At 39.6% G+C, this 20,277-nt stretch overlaps 1 protein-coding gene across 1 annotated transcript in view; it reads right to left on the bottom strand.

The window, feature by feature from the left end:
- LOC121875181 overlaps window positions 1-20,277 on the bottom strand; it is a 46,622-nt gene that overhangs the window by 18,929 nt on the left and 7,416 nt on the right. Inside the window, exons 2-3 of the mRNA XM_042379628.1 lie at window positions 3,166-3,397; window positions 1,683-1,939 (exon numbers count right to left, since the gene is read on the bottom strand). Of these exons, the coding sequence (XP_042235562.1) occupies window positions 1,683-1,939; window positions 3,166-3,223 (315 nt within the window). The 5' untranslated portion in view covers window positions 3,224-3,397. The remainder of the gene's footprint in view (window positions 1-1,682; window positions 1,940-3,165; window positions 3,398-20,277) is intronic.

The raw sequence follows: 20,277 nt of genomic DNA, 5'->3' as shown, positions 1-20,277 counted from the left end.
CTTAAGTCACTCCTATCTGACTTGAAGCTTGTTAATAGAGGAAGGGGGTGGAGAGGAGGAAAGCAGAGCCTTTATGGTTCTATAGATTAGATCTGCACCTGCAAGGTTAAAACCGCAGCCTGCAACCGCACCGCACCCACGCCGAGTAACATATATTGTGTAATATTCTGGTGCATATTTTTATGTATACGTTATATAAGTCTCTTATACTTCACAAGACAACTTTCACTTGATTAAATGTAAAACATTTTTGACCGATTTTGTCCACTAAGACAATGGGCAAGTCCTGAATAGATTTCTCAACATCAAATAATAAAGCATTATACATTCAGTAAAAACTTGCTGAAGTATCATGCAGTAATACTTCCATGAAATATGATTCTAGAACTACCCATTTTCTTTGAACAAATAGAAGGGGAAGCAGAAAGGACCTCTTTGATTTCAAATACCTCTTGATATTGTAGATCTTTGAAGGGACGTTTGACTGCATAACGCCATATTCATGGTCTTACTTACCTCTCTGCATACAGAATAACACATTATTATTCAGTAGAATGTTTACATGTGCTTTTCATGCCCAGTTCTGCTTATCCTCAACACACAAACTGGAGAAAAGTCATAGACCCATACAGATGTCATGACCGTCCTCTTAATCTGAGACACACCTGCACTCTTTGTCTCCATGGTCTTGACTACAGGGGTGATGATGGTCTGGCCAAAGGTGATATTGCACTTGTGCTTAGTCATTGCTCTTGTGCCTGTCTGGCACAACATAATGGCACAACTTGCAGACAACATAATTAGAATCAATACTTTCACTGTTCAATGCTAAAATTGCCCAATGCTGCAGGTTTCCTAGAACTGACTGACCTAATCCTAGAGTCTTCTGATTAACAATTTCCATTAAACAAAGGCAGCATCCATGATGTGAATCATCCTTTATATCCAATCACAGAAATAAGGCACTATGTTAAAGCTGTTCACAAAGCATTTTTTTCTATCATTAAGCCATCCGTGTTATCCAGCGTAAAAATAAGGAACAATAGTAAAGATGCCCAAACTTGTCCCTTTAACAATAACACTACGTAGAAACTCTGAATGCTGAAAACAAGGACAAAGTCAGCCCTGTAGAGGCTCAACTAAAACAGTGATTGATTGTTGACTCGTTTAGAACTTGACACTGCAAGTTGATCTGACATATATCTCAGTAGACCTGGGAGCCTCGGAGGGGCACAAGGCGATCTTCTCCAGTGGGCAGCAACCTAAGGCCCAACCACCATCAGGGAGCCAGTGTAGCCAGACCATCACGGAGACCGACGCAGCAAGCCGATATCACATGACAGCATGCTTACGGTCAACATGTAGCTGATACCGTATATATAACTGCCAATGACATCAGTGCCGGCACGACAATTTATTGTCATGCGTCAGGTAAGGTTGAGTAAAATATTTGCCAGCAACTATCTTCTGAGTGAACCCCACACCAGTACCGCACCTGAAGGCTCTAAATTCTAAAGCCACAACCACATTATTTTCCCTGCGAAGTCTTACATAACTGTGTGGTGGAGGTGATCCCGCGTACTTCTCTGGAGGACAAATGTGGATAGAGGAGGAGGAAGGAGAAGCTTAAGAGGAGGAGGAGGAGTAATAGTAGTAGTCTAACAGACAGGTGTTTCACTAACCCTTGATGTAGAGTTGTTTTCAGAGGCAGTGTTGGAGGAGGAGGTCGACTGTGGTATGAGGGCATATATGACTGGAAAGCTATCGATGGAGGTGACCTTGTGTTGCTTCCTGCAGGTGGCTAAGAGGCAGCACACCCCATTCTGGGTCATTATCCTCATAACACATGACTTGCAGAACGTGTGGCCACAGGGGAGACTCACCGGAGCATTGTCGCCGTGGTTGTAAGTGTTTGCACACACTCTACAAGTGTGTATTTCTGAAAGGTGACACCAAAACAACATCTTAGAATACGTAGATAATTTTCCTCACATACTGTACAGTATACATACAGTAACTGGTGCTTGTACTTCGAACGGTTGACAACAGTAGAAGGCGAGTTATAACTTAACCTCACAAGTAATAATTTTATTTACGTTATTTACTTATTTATTTTTTTAGTCTGTAATTTATGGATGTTTACTAGTTTTCATTAGTTTCTATATTTATTCTTAATCTACTTTACTGTATAGCTTTGAACACTTTCCCTCTCTACCATCCGCTGTATATTCAGCTTAATTTTTATTTTTATTTATTTTTCACCATTTATCGGGTTATTTAGCTGTTTGGGCGGTTGGTTTGTTCTTTGTTGTTTTGTTAGGGCTTTTATTGTCCAGTGTTAGTGCAAGAGGAAACCTGTGATCTTTGATAGGGTCATACTGGACAATACCCTTTTCACGTGTATCCGAGCCAGGACCCGAACCCAGGATATAATGAAACATGTGCTACCAATACACCAATAACTATATCTATCTATCAATGCGTTTTGTTTATATATATCTCTCTATGTCTTTGTCTCGCAACAGTTATCTTGTATTCAGTCCGTTTTTCTATCCGTATTTAGTTGCCTTTTTTATCTCCTTGCATAACGAAGGCTTAGTTACAATGTGCTGTATCCACAACGTTCCTACTGTAGGGGAAGTATCCACTACAGTATCCACAACGTTCCTACTTTCACTTTTCACTATCTCACCCTACCCATCCCCACTTCTATCCGGTCCATTATCTACTTCTATCCATGTAACCATTTACCTATCTTTCATATATTTTGTCTCTATGGTTAAAGTTGAATTAATAACTGGCCAAATGATAAAAGGTTCGTAAAATGAATGTTTTCCTCGTTACTAGAGATGTGAGACTGCCCCGAGCTGCCCCTTCCCCCCCTTACCTTACGCTAAAGCATGATTATCATTTCCAAATATTAACTATGCTGAGACACTACGTCAACTTGATAACCATCAATTAAGAGAGAAAGTTAAGGCTGAAATTCTTTACCCAAAGATTCCCTTAAAGGCGATAAGTGAACATAAAAAGTTAAGGTAAGGTCACTATGTAAGTTTAATGGTATGTTGATAAAGTAGTTAGGTGCATTATCAAATAAACAGTTCCAATAAATATTAAGCACACAAACCTCTGTAAGTCTAAAGCCCTGGAGTCAAGTCTTACCTCGAGAGTCTGCATCATCGTGGATTACTTCTGGCAGCACACTGACCTCACCGCCCATCCTCCTTACGAGTATGCCCACTGATGACGTCTATCTTCTTATCAATTTTTATTTACGTTCTTCCCTCTTGACGGCTCCAGAGTAAGGCTGCGTACAATATGTACAAGGTTTATGCAGCAACACTAGTGGCTTGTGGCAGTACTGTACTAGCTGTTTGTAGCAGCACTAGATGTTCTAAAATTGAAATGCAAGAATAATTAAACTCTACTCTGACTTAATGTTTCCACAACTACCTCTCCTATCATCATTAGTGCTGATGGATGTTTAGCATACACACACTATTTATATACAGAATGTATGAAGTTTCTTATGATGAATTTTAGTGTGAACAATTTTAAAGGGCATTATTCAATTGCTAATTACCAGATAAAACATGTACTAGAGGGAAATAAAAAAAAATAATATATAGGCGTTAGTAACAGGTGTAAGGTAAGAGAAATGATATTGTACAGTGTCTAATGTGAACGATATTCTAGATCATGCTTGCGTCTATGAAACAACACATTCGACCACGGACGAGCACGTGACACAAAAACTGATACTTTCCTCGATAAGTAGGCGGGGATAGAAACCTTACTCGAGATCCCTCAACCCGATACACAGTAGTAGGTAATGTGGAACTGTTTTATAGAAACAGGAGGATCGACGGCTATGATTCATTTACCATCCTTCCTCGGGCTACCTGTAAGAGAGGTGTGGTTATTTATGCTATAGACCGGACCTTAGAGCTAGCCAAGTCAGGGTGGCCGGGGGGGAGGGGGGGGGGATAATTTTCATGCAGAATAAAAATGTATAAAATTATAATGAAGGGAAGAGCCTCGTATTTAAAGGTCCCCCGAAGTGCAGCTCAATCAATTCGAAGGTATTCTACCTATACGCAAATTCAAAATTAAAGACAAGTGAGGGCGTCTTGGACCTGAGACTTGAGGATGGTAGTTACGCCGACCCAGATCAGGATAAGGCGGAGGCGTTTAATAAATTCTTTTCCCCATGTTCTCAAGAGAGGATGCGAGCAATCTTCCTTCCTTTGAGGAGAGAAGGTTTGACACAGGCCAGATCCTGACAGTGTGCATCCCAGTGTATTGCGAGAGTTGTTCAACGAGCTTGGTGGGCCCCTGAAAATCCTGTTCTGCAGATGCATGGCTGAGAAGAAGGTTCCAAGCGACTGGAAAATGGCATATGTCAGTCCTAGGCCGGTGAGCTTGACTAGCATAGTGTGTAAATTACAAGATAGCTTTGTAAGGGATGACATGATGGAACAACTAATACGAAACAACGTTGTAAAGGAGTGCCAACGTGGTTTTATGCGGGGACGCTCCTGCTTGACGCAATTACTTAAGGTAATGCATGTGTCGACTCAGATCCTAGGACGTGTTGGCAATATTGATAATATACATCTCGACTCTGCCAAGGCTTTCGACAACGTACCCCATAAAAGGCTGAGAATTAAACTGGATGGGTACGGAGCGTATGGGGTACTGTCTGGTCCCCGAGATATGCTACAAGCTGTCAGTTGATTTAAATGTCCAAAGGAGGGCCACCACACTGGTACCCTCACTACGGCATGTCAGTTACCCAGAGAGATTGAAACCACTGCAGTTGCCCAACTTATACTATAGGTAGGCAAGGGGTGACTTGTTAGAGTTAATAGAAGTCTATAAACACCTCCGAGGGCATTACTCAGCAGAGTGTTCTTACCTGGAGCTAGCGGATGCCTGCTTCACTAGAGGTCATAGTTTAAGGTTGAAGAAGCCACGGGTGTAGAAAATTGTCAGGGCAAACTTTTTGGAGTGAAAGTTGTGAGCTCTTGGAAAAATACTCCAGAGAGCGTTGTGACGGCACCGAGTGTAAGCTCATTCAAGACCAGAATTGACCAACACTGGCGCAGGTACTGATACTTTCTGGAGCCAGTACATGCCCAAACGGCTAAGGAGACGACAATCGGCGAAGGGAATAAATTGAAGTAAAGTAAAGTAAGGAGTTGAGGGTAAGATGGAGTATGATAGCTCTGTTAAACAGACAAGGGGAACGTCACTCTCACACAAACAGTTGGGATATGAGAGAGCCGCCTTGATGAATACTCCACTGGGTGATCGCAGAGAAAACGATTTCTACACTGCCTGTGTAAGCTAATTGACTATCTCACATGTAAGTAACTCCAATGACACTTTTAGAAGTTGTTATGTAAGAGAAATAATACAGTACAGTGTATAATTTGAGCGATGCTGCAGGCCATGTGTTAAACAACACATTCGACCAGAACCCACGGACGAGCGCCCGACAACGTCGCAGTCGGGTCTCCAACCTATCTGCCCTGGGGTACCACTAAATGACGGATATAAAGCTGTCAGCCAGCACTGATTTTACTATGCTATTGGTACAGTTCCGACCACACGAAATAGAGACGCTGTTGTAACCCTGCACACAGGCGCTGATTCGCTTCCAGCCGACGAGTTATAGTGGGTTGGAGGGGAAGCGGACAGAGAGGTGGGTTATATTACACTGATTTTACTAATTAGTTTTGCATTAAGATGCTTTGATATGCCAAAGCAATTCAATTATTAGATTATGGTGTGATCCGCGGGTGTACTGTTCTTTACTGAGACATACTGTGATGATAGAGAAATATGACTTAGCTACAATTAACCCTCATTGTACCCCGTGTCATACAAAATATTTCACCCCGATTCTTGTCTAAATATCTTACCGTCAGATCCATTTAAGTACCACCATGAATAAACTCAGCCACCTCATCACTGACCCCATACCATACCCTCAACATCAAATTTGGTCCCCCGTTGATGGGAGGCGAGAAGAAAACCGAACCCCTCTGACACTTTGCTGGCCGTTCACACACACACACACACACACACACACACACACACACAGTTTTACCACCACAGACAATTTTTCAAACATTTTATTCTCTAACCATGGGTATAATCACAGGACGGTTCGGTGTAGGCGGTGGGACGTGTGTGTGGGAGCTCCGTGTTTTTTCGTCGAAAAACAGGGTCTTTCTTTTTACTTTTATCCTCTTCGCCACTGATCAGCTTGTTAGCCGTTTGGGCGATCAGTCACGTCTCTTTTCATTTATATTCTTCACCAAAAGATCGGCTCGCTAGCCGCCCGGGCGATCGGTCACGTCTCTATCACGCACTGTTGGCAAATACTGGGCATGCACCGGCTCCTGAATGTACCTGAACCCGCTTTAGCCACAGACTACCTCAAAGAAAATGGAGGTGGGGTGATATTCTGTGACTCTCAAAGTGCTTTGAAATCAATGAACAGCCCGTCAGGTTCTATGTCTAAAGTTGCATGTGATATTAAAAGGAATGTGATAACTGCCAATGAGAACAACTTTCGTATCGAATTTGTGTGGATTCCGTCCCATGTTGGAATCAGGTATCATGACCGTGCTGATAGACTGGCCAATGAGGCATGTAAGAAAGAAAATGTTGACCGCGACCTTGGTCTGTCCAATGCCGTAATTAAAAACATTCAAGTCAGAATCATGAACTCTGATCTAGAAGAAGTGAGAAATGCAGAGAGACCGGACAGTTGTAGCATTAGTAAATATGACAAATTTTGTAACAAGAGGTACCGGTATGGCCAGCATAAGGACAGAACCAGACAATGTGATGTAGTCGTGGCCAGAATTAGGCTAGGATACAGACACATCTGGCAAGTTAGTAACGCTGTACCCATACCGGAACACTCAGCATGTAAACTTTGTGATAAACCTTTAAAGCATACACTTGAACACTATATTATTGAATGTGACACTGTCAAAGACTTCAGGCCACCTGACTTACTGTATCTTGAACTATGTAATTACTTCATTGAATCAGGTGTGCTTGAGGACATTCTTGCTGTTTATCCCAAATTTGCTAGCCCACACTGATTAGTCTTCAATTAGAATATGACTCCAATGTATGTGATCCACTGACCCATATATGCTGCTGGTGAATGTGATGTATTTCCTTCTTTGTGTACGAACCTCTGTCCTGCGTGGCAGTGAACAGTGGCATTACCCACATGAATCTGACCTATATATAGTGTCAATGAATATGATGCATTCTTTGTGTACGAACCTCTGTCCTGTATGGCAGTGAAAAGTGACATTACCCACATGAATCTGACCGACGTATATGTATGTATGTGTGCGTGTGTGCATGTATATGTACGTGTACATGTATATGTGTATGTATATACGTATATGTATGTATATGTGTGTGTGTGTGTGTTTACATATATGTATATGTACTGTCAATGAATATGATGCAACTCTTTGTGTACGAACCTCTGTCCTGCATGGCAGTGAACAGTGACATTATCCATTTGAATCTGACCTCTATACATTTATAGTTGTTAATGAATATGATGTATTTCTTTGTGTGTGAACCTCTGTCCTGCGTGACAGTGAGAAGTGATACCACCCTCAGTGTCAAGACCTGACTGAATTACTCAGAATAGGCAAACTGTACTACAAGCTCTGCCAATAAATTTGTTAAACTAAAAGAAAGCAATCGTAAGACGCATGATTTACTGTGGTGATAATCAAGTTGAGCAACAACATATTTCATGGAAGAGTGTTAATGTAGGAAAACTCTCTCTAGTACTTAAAGACACTATTGATATTCACAAGAAAGACCGCAAAGATATAAAAATATATGTGGCCGACTCATCGTTCAGTAGCATGTACAATAAATATATATATATATATATATATATATATATATATATATATATATATATATATATATATATATATATATATATATATATATATATATATATATATATATATATATATATTAGATAACGTTGGTGGTTTAAGTTTTAAAAATTTTGTCATCATCACCAGAGTGAGGCACCAGATAATGTTTACAAAATGGATAAGTGTTAGGAAATGAGTTTACAAAGGCTGCTCTAAGGATAAAACATTTAAGTCATACGAAAATTGAATTGTATTAATATTACCATCAGAACCAATATATAAAATAAACCAGCTTGGCATTCTCACAAAATGAAATAAGTGACTGAAAAGCAAAGTTGAACGTTGAAGCTAAAGAGAACCGAACACTCAAGACCCAAGTTCTACAGCTGAGTGAGGAAAATTCCAAGCTCCAAGCGGAACTAACGACAACAGCAGACCAGGTGGATTATGTGGATGACATGGGGCGGCGAAACAACCTCAGGATTGCCGGTATCCCTGAAGACACCCACGAGAACTGGGAGTCATCCCAACGCAAAATTTCACGCTTGCTGGATGACTATTTTAAACTTCCTAAAGTAAAGTTTGACCACGTTCAACGCGTCGGAAAACTCAACCCATCCCGCCCCTGCGACATCATAACAAAATTCTCGTCCCCCTCTGACCGTGACAAAGTGTTTTATCTACGCAGTAAACTGAAAGGCACCACTATCTTCGTCAACGAGGATCTCTGCCCAGGTACGACTAAAGCCCGTCTACAGAAAATGGACCTGTTTAAAGAAGCCAAGAAACAAGGGAAACACGTGACGTTCAATCATAAAACTCTTGTTGTGAGGGATTGGGCAAGTAGACACCCGCCCACTCACCCACCGGCTGTACCAACCCCCCCAAGCCCCTCGAGAATCCCCTCCCTACCGAGGGGGAACCAGCCACCGTCGCTATCACTTGCGGAGTTTCCCCCCCTGTCGGCCAACTCAAGTACTACACGCCTACCCTCTGTGGTGAAAACCAGCAACCCTCAAACCCGAGTGACAGGAGCACCTCCCACTCCATCTGGGAATCACCCTCAACAGTCATCCTAATGCTGTTGGTTGTTGCACTTGTGAGTACGTTACCCCCCGCCCCCCACTATTATAATGCTCCTAGATCTTCCTTTTTTACACCTCAGTGACACTGAGTTTTTACTGTTCCTCAATCATTATCAATGTCCCAACAATAATGATACTAGTGTCATTCCCTTAGATGTGCTAGATCGTATGTGTTACACCCCATTTCCCATGGTGTCGACACAATACTCCCTCATATCGATCCTGATGCCTTTCTACAAAACTCACTGGGTTACACCAACCCCAGCTGTAACTCTTGCTTTCCTGACTCTCCCGAGTTTAGTTCTAGTCTCCTACTACCTCATTCCTTCTCATTGATTAGCCATAACATCAGTAGTATTCCCCTTCATCTAGATACCTTTTTAGATCAGTGTTTATCTTCTATTGCCCACAAATTTGATGTACTTGATTCTGTGAGACCAAACTCACTAACGATATTGACCATTTGAATAACATTCCTAATTATAATAGACACTGCGTCAACACGTTGTTATGTATATGTATGTTTATATGCTGCCTTTATTGATATATATACATTATATATTATATTACTTCTTACCAAAGTCAGAAAGTGTTTAGGCTTGTGTAAACACGAAATGTGTTAGGCACGTTGTAACCAACAACAGACAATAAACGCCCCAGCTAGACCTACCATGTGACTTGTCATTCTCTCATTAAATAACGCAAGATACTACACTGGCGACGAGGATGGGATTGGCAAAGTGTTTGTGAACTCCTTGAAGAGAGAATAGTGACCACTGAAGGGAAGGCTACTCTGAACCTGGAGAATTTAAGTGAAGAGAGCAACCATGGCTGGCGTCACTGGATACACGGGAAGATTGGGGGTTGTATGATGCACTGATGCAGACAAGGAAGATTTCACATCATATTGTGAGAGAATGGACTTCTTTTTGGCAAATGAATTAATGGACGACGGTGGTGATGCTCGGAAGAAGAAGGCCCATGAAGTGAAAAGGAAGGCAATCTTTTTGACAGAGGTAGGAGCTAATGTTTATTCTACTCTGGTCAATTTGCTGGTACCAAACAAGCCGAAAGACTCCTCACTGATTCAGATTACCAAGATTCTGAAGCAACATTTTGACCCTGCTCCACTTGAGATCGCTGAAAGTTACAGATTTGGCACCAGAGATAGAGGTAAAGATGAATCAGTAAGTAATTATATAGTAGCTTTGAAGAAATCATCCATTCACTGTAACTTTGGACAGTTATTGAACCGAGCTCTAAGAGACAGGTTTGTAATAGGCCGGAATTATGAAAAAATACAGAATAAGTTAATGAGCACCACTAACTTAACTTTTGAAAGTGCATGTCAGATAGCTACGAGTATGGAATTGGCCGAGAAAAACACCAGAGAATTTGTTCCCAATGCTCGTAGTGAAACAGTTGGCAGTAGTGGCTCAGTGTGTAAAGTAACTGTAGCTAAAAGGAATAATTATACCACAAAACAAAGAACAAATGCTGATTTAAATAGTAAGAGGTGCCGAAGGAAACATGAAAGCTTTCAGTGTTAGTTCAAGAATTCAAAATGTTACAATTGTCAACGTATTGGGCATATTGCTCCTGCCTGTAGAAGTGATAAAGGTAGAGTATATGCCGTTGAAGGTGGAGAGAAGGAAATGAAAAACAGTATTCATGAGAATGTTAGTAATTTTGGATCTGATAATGATGAGAGTGCCCATGTGTTTACTATTTACACCAGTCGTGAAGAGAAAGTTAAACATAGGTATAATGTGGACTTGTGTATTAATGACACACCTGTAACCATGGAAGTGGATACTGCAGCTGATTTCTCCATAATGAGTAAAGATATGTATAAGAAACTATTTGCGCATGTGCCTTTAGAAGACTCAGGTGTCAAGTTGAGAACTTATACTGGAGAGATTTTGAACACAGAAGGTAAATTAGAGTATGAGGTAAAGTACAAAAACCAGAATTTAAAGTTGCCATTAATTGTAGGTAGTTATGTGAATAGACCAACTTTGTTAGGTAAGAACTGGTTGTGTGAACTTGAGATGGACTGGAAGGAGATATTTAGTGTTAGAATGTGTAACAGTATTCCAGGCTTTGAGAAATTGCTCGAAAAATACAAAATTTTATTTGTAAAGGGGCAGGATGGTATAAAGGGTTATGAAGCTCATATCACCATTGACAAAGATGTTACACTCATATATGCTAAGTCCAGACCTGTTCCTTATGCATTGAAAGGTGAGGTTGAGATAGAATTAGACAGACTTGTGAGTGAGGGAATTATTGTGAAAACCGCCAAGAGCAATTGGGCTGCTCCAATAGTAATTGTACCTAAAGCTGATAAATCTGTTAGACTATGTGGTGATTATAAAGTCACCATTAATCAAGCTGTTGAGGATGAACAATATCCACTTACCCACATCTCAAGATTTGTTTGCTGCACTAACAGGTGGAACCATTTTCACTAAGTTAGACTTGTCCCAAGCATATGCTCAGGTCTCTGTTGATGCTGAAAGTCAACAGTACCTTACTATCAACACTCATAAAGGATTGTATAAGTTCAAAAGGTTGCCTTATGGTGTTAAAAGTGCACCAAAGTTATTTCAGTGCATCATGGACAAAATTCTTGTGGGTCTTCCCAATGTGTTATGTTTTCAGGATGATGTCCTTAGTGTTGACAGTGACATCCAAAATCATGTCCAAACCCTAGCCACAGTATTCGAAAGATTGTTGGCGCACAATGTCAGGCTCAACAAGAGCAAATGATCATTCCTAGCCAAAGAAGTAACTTATCTTGGCTACAAAGTGAATACAGAAGGGCTGAGACTGTAGAAGATAAAGTAGGAGCCATAGTAAATTTATCTGCTCCAAAAAATGTCAGTGAATTGAAAGCTTTCCTAGGTATGATACAGTATTATTCAAGGTTCTTGAGTGGACTTTCATCAGTTTTAGCCCCTCTGCATTATTAAAGAAAGGGATACCATGGAAATGGAACAGTGCAACTCAGAAGTCATTTGAAGATTGTAAAGCTGCTCTGTCTACTACTGATATTTTGGTCCACTATGATACCAGTAGAACACTAAAGCTTGCTTGTGATGCATCGGACTATGGATTAGGTGCTGTCTTAAGTCACATAATGGATAACGGTGAAGAAAGACCCATTGCGTACGCCTCGAGAACTCTTACCCAAAGCGAGAAAAATTATGCACAAATAGAGAAAGAGGCTTTATCTATCATATTTGGAGTAAAGAAATTTCACCAGTATCTATATGGGAGGAATTTTGTTTTATTAACTGATCACAAGCCTCTCTTGGCAATTTTGGATCCTAAATCACCTGTTCCTACACTTGCTGCAGCAAGAATGCAGAGATGGGCTTTGATATTGTCGGCATATGACTATGAGATACAGTATAGACGTTCAGATGATCATTCCAATGCAGATGCTTTGTCAAGGTTGCCATGTAGTGGATCAAATGATGGAGTAGAGCCTAAGGTTTATGCTGTAACCATGATAGCAGAAGATTTTCCAGTCACCTCCGGAATGATTGCTCATGATACTAGGAAAGATGTATTAGGAAGAGTCCTGGAGTATACACTAAATGGATGGCCAGAGATTTGTCCATCCTTAGACTTTCAACCGTATCATTTAAGGAGATGTCAATTATCAGTAGAACAGGGATGTGTGTTGTGGGGTATGAGAGTGTTAATTCCACAGTGTTTTAGAGGGCAAATTTTGAATGAACTCCATTTTGAACATCCAGGTATATGTGCTATGAAAGCACTGGCCAGAAGTTTTGTGTGGTGGCCTAACTGGATGGGGAAATAGAAATGATGGTACGTGAGTGCTCTGTGTGTCAGAATGTTAGGAGTATGCCACCCAGCACACCTTTGAAAACCTGGAAATGGCCTACCCGTCTCTTCCAAAGAGTACACATTGACTTCTGTGATAAGGGAACAGACAAATTTCTTGTATTAATTGATAGTCATTCAAAGTGGATTGATGTTAAGCACATGTACAGTACTAATGCTGGTAGCAACATTGATGAATTAAGATTAATATTTGCCGAACATGGAATACCAGAAGAGGTAGTTTCTGACAATGGTCCTCCATTCCAATCATCAGAGCTTAAAAACTTCATGAGACTCAACGGTGTAAAGTATGTACTGACCCCACCCTATCATCCTGCCTCTAATGGTGCAGCTGAGAGATCAGTTAGAATTGTAAAGGCAGCACTTTCCAAGCAGGTAATTCAAGGAACTGTTGGAAAATCAATGAAACACAGACTAGCAAATTTCTTACTCAGATACAGAACCACGCCACATAGTGTGACAGGATGTACTCCTGCAGAGTTAATGGTGAAGAGACAGTTGAGAACAAGATTAAGTTTAGTTCAGCCAAGTCTGTTTGAAGTTGTAGAGAGGAAACAAGCTCAACAAAAATGTATCATGATAAGAGTTCCAGTGAAAGAGTGTTCAAGGTAAATGATAGGGTGAGAGTTAGGAACATGGCTAAAGGTTATGGTACTGTACATGCAAAGTGGATAACTGGTGTCATTGACAAGGTATGTGGATCGAGGACATTTAGTGAAATGTGGTAATTCTTTGAGATATGTTCATGTGGATCACATCATTCAGGCACATGACGAGATGAATGTAGCACCAGGACATGATGATAAACTTGACACAGTTTCAGATGATCATCATGATGATGATGTCAAAGATGATGTTTCCCAGCATCCACTCACTGTGTCAACTGACTGTAGTGATGATATGTCTGTCACTCATAATGCACAGAGTGCAAGTGAAACCCCTGTAAAACTTGATGGAGGGAATAGTCCAAGAAGATCAAACAGAGTCAGAAGACCTGTAATTAAATTAGACCTCTAATTATCTGAATTGTGAACAGGCTTTTCAAAACTGTTTAGTTAGGAAGTTATATTTGTTGTGTTCTATTCCCTTCTCCCCTGCCATAGGTAATTCTGTAAGTTTTGTTTATTTAGGATTTGTCGCAGCCATGCTCTCTTTTGAAAGGGAGAAATAGTGTTTTATATATATATGTATGTATATATATATATATATATATATATATATATATATATATATATATATATATATATATATATATATATATATATATATATATATATATATATATATATATGTATGTTTATATGCTGCCTTTATTGATATATATGCATTATATATTATGTTACTTCTTACCAAAGTCAGAAAGTGTTTAGGCTTGTGTAAACACAAAATGTGTTAGGCACGTTGTAACCAACAACAGACAATAACGCCCCAGCTAGACCGACCATGTGACTTGTCATTCTCTCATTAAATAACGCAAGTTACTACACACGTCATGACACAGTGGTGGTGTCGCCCTATATGTTGATATCAAGTATAACACTTCTGTAAGAGATGATTTTAAGGTTCAGGAGGAGTTTATGGAGAGTGTTTTCATTGAATTACGTAACGACACACGAAATATCCTTGTAGGGATAATCTACAGAAGACCCCACACTAATGTAAGGAATTTTCTTGATAAATTTTTGGAGCTTATCTCTATCATAAGTTCAGAGAGGAAAGACTGCTACATCACAGGAGATTTCAACCTTGATCTATTAAAATCAGAAACCGACACCTCAGTATTAGACCTTCTTGCTACCTGTCATTCTAAACTCTTCTTCAACACTATAACCAAACCCACTAGAGTAACTGCCACCTCTGCCACTGTGATAGATCATATCTGGACTAGCAACACTCCTAACAACCTAGCAAGTGGAATTATTTATAACAATATCTCAGATCACTTCCCAGTTTTTGCCATGTATAAAACAGCCACAAGACCTCAAAGGTCTAGTAAAGTCTCAATTCAATACAGAGACTACTGCGCCGACAACATGCTCCTATTTGAAAACAACCTAATGAATGCTAACTGGGATCTTGTCTATGCCTCCAACAACCCTAACGTGAACAGCAGTAACTTCTCTTGCATCTTCAATGCTTGCTTTGATAAATGCTTCCCGCTCAAGACTAAGTCAGTGAAATCTGTATCCATTTCCAAACCCTATATCACAAGCAAAATTAAGATAATGATAAAGGAAATACACAAACTCCAAAGGAAATTTGCAAAAAGACCCATAACTTTCGGTGACGCTTACCGAAGTATCAGAAATAGAGTAACACAAGCAGATAGAAATGCCAGACGTAACTATTATACAAATAAGCTCCAGTCAGCATCAGGCAACAGTAAGAAACCTGGAATGTCATAAATTCTATTCAGAACAGGAACACTCAGCCTTCGGCCCCCCACTCAGCTTTTATGATAAACGATTAAGTTATAACGGAACCCTCCTTCATTGTCAACTACTTCAATGAATATTTTATTAGTTGTAATGTTGGCAAAAATCTTGCAGGGAGCATCCCTGATCACCATGAGGAATTTAGAGCCTACCTGCAAAACAGACAGAAAATGAACTATTCTTATCCCCTGTCACAGTAGATGAATTACTGGCCATCATAAAAATGTCCAAAGATGCAGCAGCAGGCGAAGACAATATACCAATGAGCATCATTAAGAAAGTGGCCCACTTATTACTACCTGTTCTCCTCCACATTTGTCACTCCTCCTTCACTAGCGGTGTCTTTCCTGATAAGAAACTGAAAATTGCTAAAGTCTACCTGGCATATAAAAAATCTGGGGATAAAGTTCTCTTCAAGAATTACCGCCCCATATCAGTCCTCCCAGCCTTGAGTAAGATACTGGAAAAGCTAGCATGTAATAGACTAAATTCCTTTTGCAATGCCAATAACATCTTTACAGACTCCCAGTTTGGATTTAGAGCTAGAAGGTCGACTGAGTGTGCTCTGCTATCCTTTACTAATGACATCCTCCTTTCAAAGCTTGAACAATACGGCATTAGGGGCCTGTCCCACAATTGGTTTACCTCATATCTGTCCAGCAGGATGCAATATGTCTGTTATAATAACCATCAATCTGACTCCTCGCCAATCTTGTATGGAGTCCCCCAAGGTTCAATTCTCGGTCCAGTACTGTTTTTGTTTTACATAAACGACATAGTCCACGCCAGCTCACACATAAAATACAACTTATTTGCAGACGATAGTAATCTCTATGCCAGCAACTCAGACCTCCATTCCTTGATGAGAACTATGAACACTGAATTAACTAAAGTCGGGACCTGGATAATACGTAATAAACTGACTTTTAACCTTGAGAAAACCCACTACACGATCTTTCATAGAAGGAAAAACTTACCTCCAGACTTGAACCCCCTGTACCTTGGTAATATAGTCCTCAAACGCGAACAAAATACTAAATTCCTCGGAGTTATTACTGATGAGAAACTTAACTGGAGAAACCACATACAAGCCATTCACAGTAAAATCAATAAACAGTGCGGTATCATGTATTACACTCGACAGTCACTCACTCTCACAGCAATGAAAGAAATCTATCATGATCTTGTTTACCAACACCTGATACACTGTCACACACTATGGGGGGCCTCTGGCTCTTCAAAAACACAATCTCTGGTTACTGCACAAAAGAGAGTTGTACGGACAATGACCTACTGGAAAAAACAGATCACACAAACGAAAAATTTGCTATATTGAAATTTTTAAAATTCGAGGATATTAACACTTACTGCTGTGCCCTCTTTGTTTACAAATATATCAATCACTTGCTTGACAATAATTACTTCCAGTTCCGGAAAAATCAGAGATACAACTTAAGGCACCCAGAGCTACTAAGACCACCCCCTCATGCGCTCCTCTCAGTCCCAGACCTCCATAAAATATCATGGTGTGAAGGTGTGGAACAACTTACCCCCACACATCCGAGCAAAGACTATGCTCCCTTCCTTTAAATCATCTCTAAAAAAATATCTATTGTCGAAGTATTAATACTTCTTATAACACTTACTATATTTACAGTACCTGCTTTTATTGTACCATCAAAACCGTTTTATCAGAAATTATCATGTAAATAAATAAGTAATTACCATTGCAATAAACATAATTGCCAAGAAGACATAATCCTGAAAGCTCTGTCCTCTTGTTCAACCTTATTACTATACAACCCAGGTTGTACTGCGCCCCCATTGTACTTATGTTTTTAAATTCCACTCTAATTTATATGTATATGTGTATGTGTATGAATGTATGTGTATATATATATATATATATATATATATATATATATATATATATATATGTGTCTTGATAAAATCACACGGGAAAATGGAAACAACGGAGTACCTTAGCTTTCGTCTTTATTCAAGATATCTTCCATTTTCCCGTGTGATTTTATCAAGATTTATCTTATCCACGTTTTCATTGTGGATTTACATGAGATATATATGTGTGTGTGTGTGTGTAATAACAATAATAATAATAAACGGTTTATTAATAGAGTTGCAGCCGGTTGCTGAAAATATACAGACTTACATTTAATTTCGACATAATGATATAATATGCATTGAATACATTTACAGGGCTGTGCAGTGTGTGTGTGTGTGTGTGTGTGTGTGTGTGTGTGTGTGTGTGTGTGTGTGTGTGTATGTATAAATAAATAAATAAACAAAATAATAATAAAAAATAAAATAAAAGATAATAAATAATAAATAATAAAATAAATAAATATTGAAGTGATAACCGTAGTAACACTATGAGATGTTCTTAATACTACCATGCTATTGTACTATTCCAGATGATACTGAATGTTACATAATACTTCCTTGAGATAAACGTATAGTATATATCAGGTGCCTCAAAGAGAGCTCAGGTTCTCAACTGGCTCAGCCATGTTAATATTGTTATTATTGTCCACTCTGTATCTGCATTTTTCTGGCTAAATAAACTGTTTCAATTCAATTCAATTCAATTCACCAACAAATAGTAAGAGTAACAGGGGAAAAAATCAAATACTGAGATATTGTGTAGACGGTAGTGAGGTGATGTGTGCTCTCGTCAAACTTAGTTGAATTTTGTGAATTAATGTGGTGGCTGAGTGTTGAAATACATTGTTCTAAGTCTTTTAACATTCTCATTATTTTATGATTCGAGCACACTGATCGTATTGACATGCCACATAGCGTTTTTCACTTGTAAACATAGGTGAGTGATATTGGAACAACTACTTTATGTGTACCTCATCTCCAAAGATACTATTATCTTACGTTGTTTGTGTTACCCGTGATAAGGTAAAGGATTGCTTAACTTTGAAATGTTTTTGTCTATATCAATGCTAACCAGTCCATCCTCCCTCATTCTCAATGGCTGCCTGACATGCTTGTAATATGCCGTCGGACAAGATGAGGCGAGACACGGGAAAGACCGTCCATGGTGGATCCAGAAATAATCCAGCTATTGTGAGCTGCACGTGTTTTTTTTTCCTTTTTTTTTTTTACGGGATTAACCCTCCCGGGCACAGGTCTCTGACCCACATCGGCGCGAAAATATAATAATAATAATAATAATAATAATAATAATACTAATAATAATAATAATAATAATGATAATAATGATAATAATAAATATTTGTTTAATAAAAAGTAAAATAATAATGATAATTATAATAACCATAAGTAACTACAAAAAATGAAAAAATATAAATAGTGAGAAATGATAAATGAATATTGTGTTGTCAAAGTAAGAGAAACAATTGAGACCCTGCAATTAACAACACTGTCAACACCTAGGTTCAGGGTGGAAAATTAATTTCTTTGAGTTTAAATAAATTTAGAGTTTTCAATGTTTTATACAGGATGAGTGCTCAGTACGTGGACTTATTAACAATACGCTTTCACAATAAAGACTTTCAAAGTAAGCCTATTATGCACACCCTTACCTCGGCTAGGGATAACTGCTGATATTACGACCTTATTCGACAATTGTGGAGTGATTCAGTTGTTTCTGACTCGGTGTGGGCGTTATGAAAATAGGTAGAATTAAAGAACATAAATATAACCTTTCTAAATCAAATTCCGTAATTAAAAACAAGTCTGTTATATAATTTTTTTATTATTAATTCGAGTTTACTTGGACTCACACACCACGATCAAAGTAACTTAATAAATTTGACCCAAAGGCAAATTTTTTCCTTCATTTGACTTTCAGTGTCATAGCCGAGGTTTTCTTCATGAGCGACCCCTTGAAAACTATAACTTAGAATACCTCACTATAAAATACAATGCCCATGGCTAAATCGCCTGCCAAACCCTAGCTCTCATTCCTTGCCACGACTTTCAAGGTTAGTTCCACATGATTCCGTTACGATAAAGCTGACATGACACCTACCCTCTACCTTCAATCTCCCTCCTCCAACCCTACACCTGTCTTCTACCCCTATCCCCAACCTACCCCCACCCGTGGCCACCCGCCCCTATCCTCTTTTGCTACCACTCCACCCCCCCCACCAACTGTAACTCGTCGTCTTTCAGCGACTCAGTGTATGTGTGCTTGGGCTACGACAGCCTCTCTATTTCATGTGGCCCTTTTGTGCGTGTGTTGATCTCGCTATAGGAAAGGTCACAGCCGATTTAGCTCCCGTGGATTAACTGACAGTGCAATTGCTTGTGTTAGTTGTGAGCAGCTCTGTGTCTCTCTGAAGACCGAGCTAGTGAAGGTCAAGGGCGAAAACTTGAGGTTAAAGGAAATAATTACAAGGATTAAGGAGGAAGATATGAGATGGGGAGAGTTTGTGTCTGATGACAACACAGACAAATGGAGGGTAGTGAGGAGAGGAACGACCAAACTGGTGGCGACAAAAGGCAACATGGAAACAACGGTAACATCGTCAAGGACAAGGCTGACAAAGCAGGTAGAAAAACTTTAATTGTTGGGGGTTGTCAGGTAAGGTATGTACCTAGATCGAGTTTTCTGTGCTAAAAACAGAAATAGGATGAGAGTGTGTTTGCCAGGAGCTGGGGTGGGGGATATACAGTAGTTGACAAGATGGACAATATCATGTCTGGTAATGTGAGGCAATGATATTGGCCGGTGTAGGAGTGGGGAGCTCCTTGATAAGTTCAAGGCAGCTATTGCCTGAATTAGGATCCATATCATATGTGGTGTCCTGCCTAGAAGGAGAGTTGCCAGTGAATCGTTGTCAAGGGAAGTTGGTGTAAATGGCTGTCTTGACAGATATTGCAAGTCAATATCAGTCCCATTCGTTGACAACTGGGACAACTTTTACAGCAGAAGGGACCTTTATG

Source organism: Homarus americanus, unplaced genomic scaffold (genome assembly GCF_018991925.1).
Source record: "Homarus americanus isolate GMGI-L3 unplaced genomic scaffold, GMGI_Hamer_2.0 scaffold36970, whole genome shotgun sequence".
Lineage (NCBI taxonomy): Eukaryota > Metazoa > Arthropoda > Malacostraca > Decapoda > Nephropidae > Homarus > Homarus americanus.
This window is presented reverse-complemented; position numbering and strand designations above follow the sequence as displayed.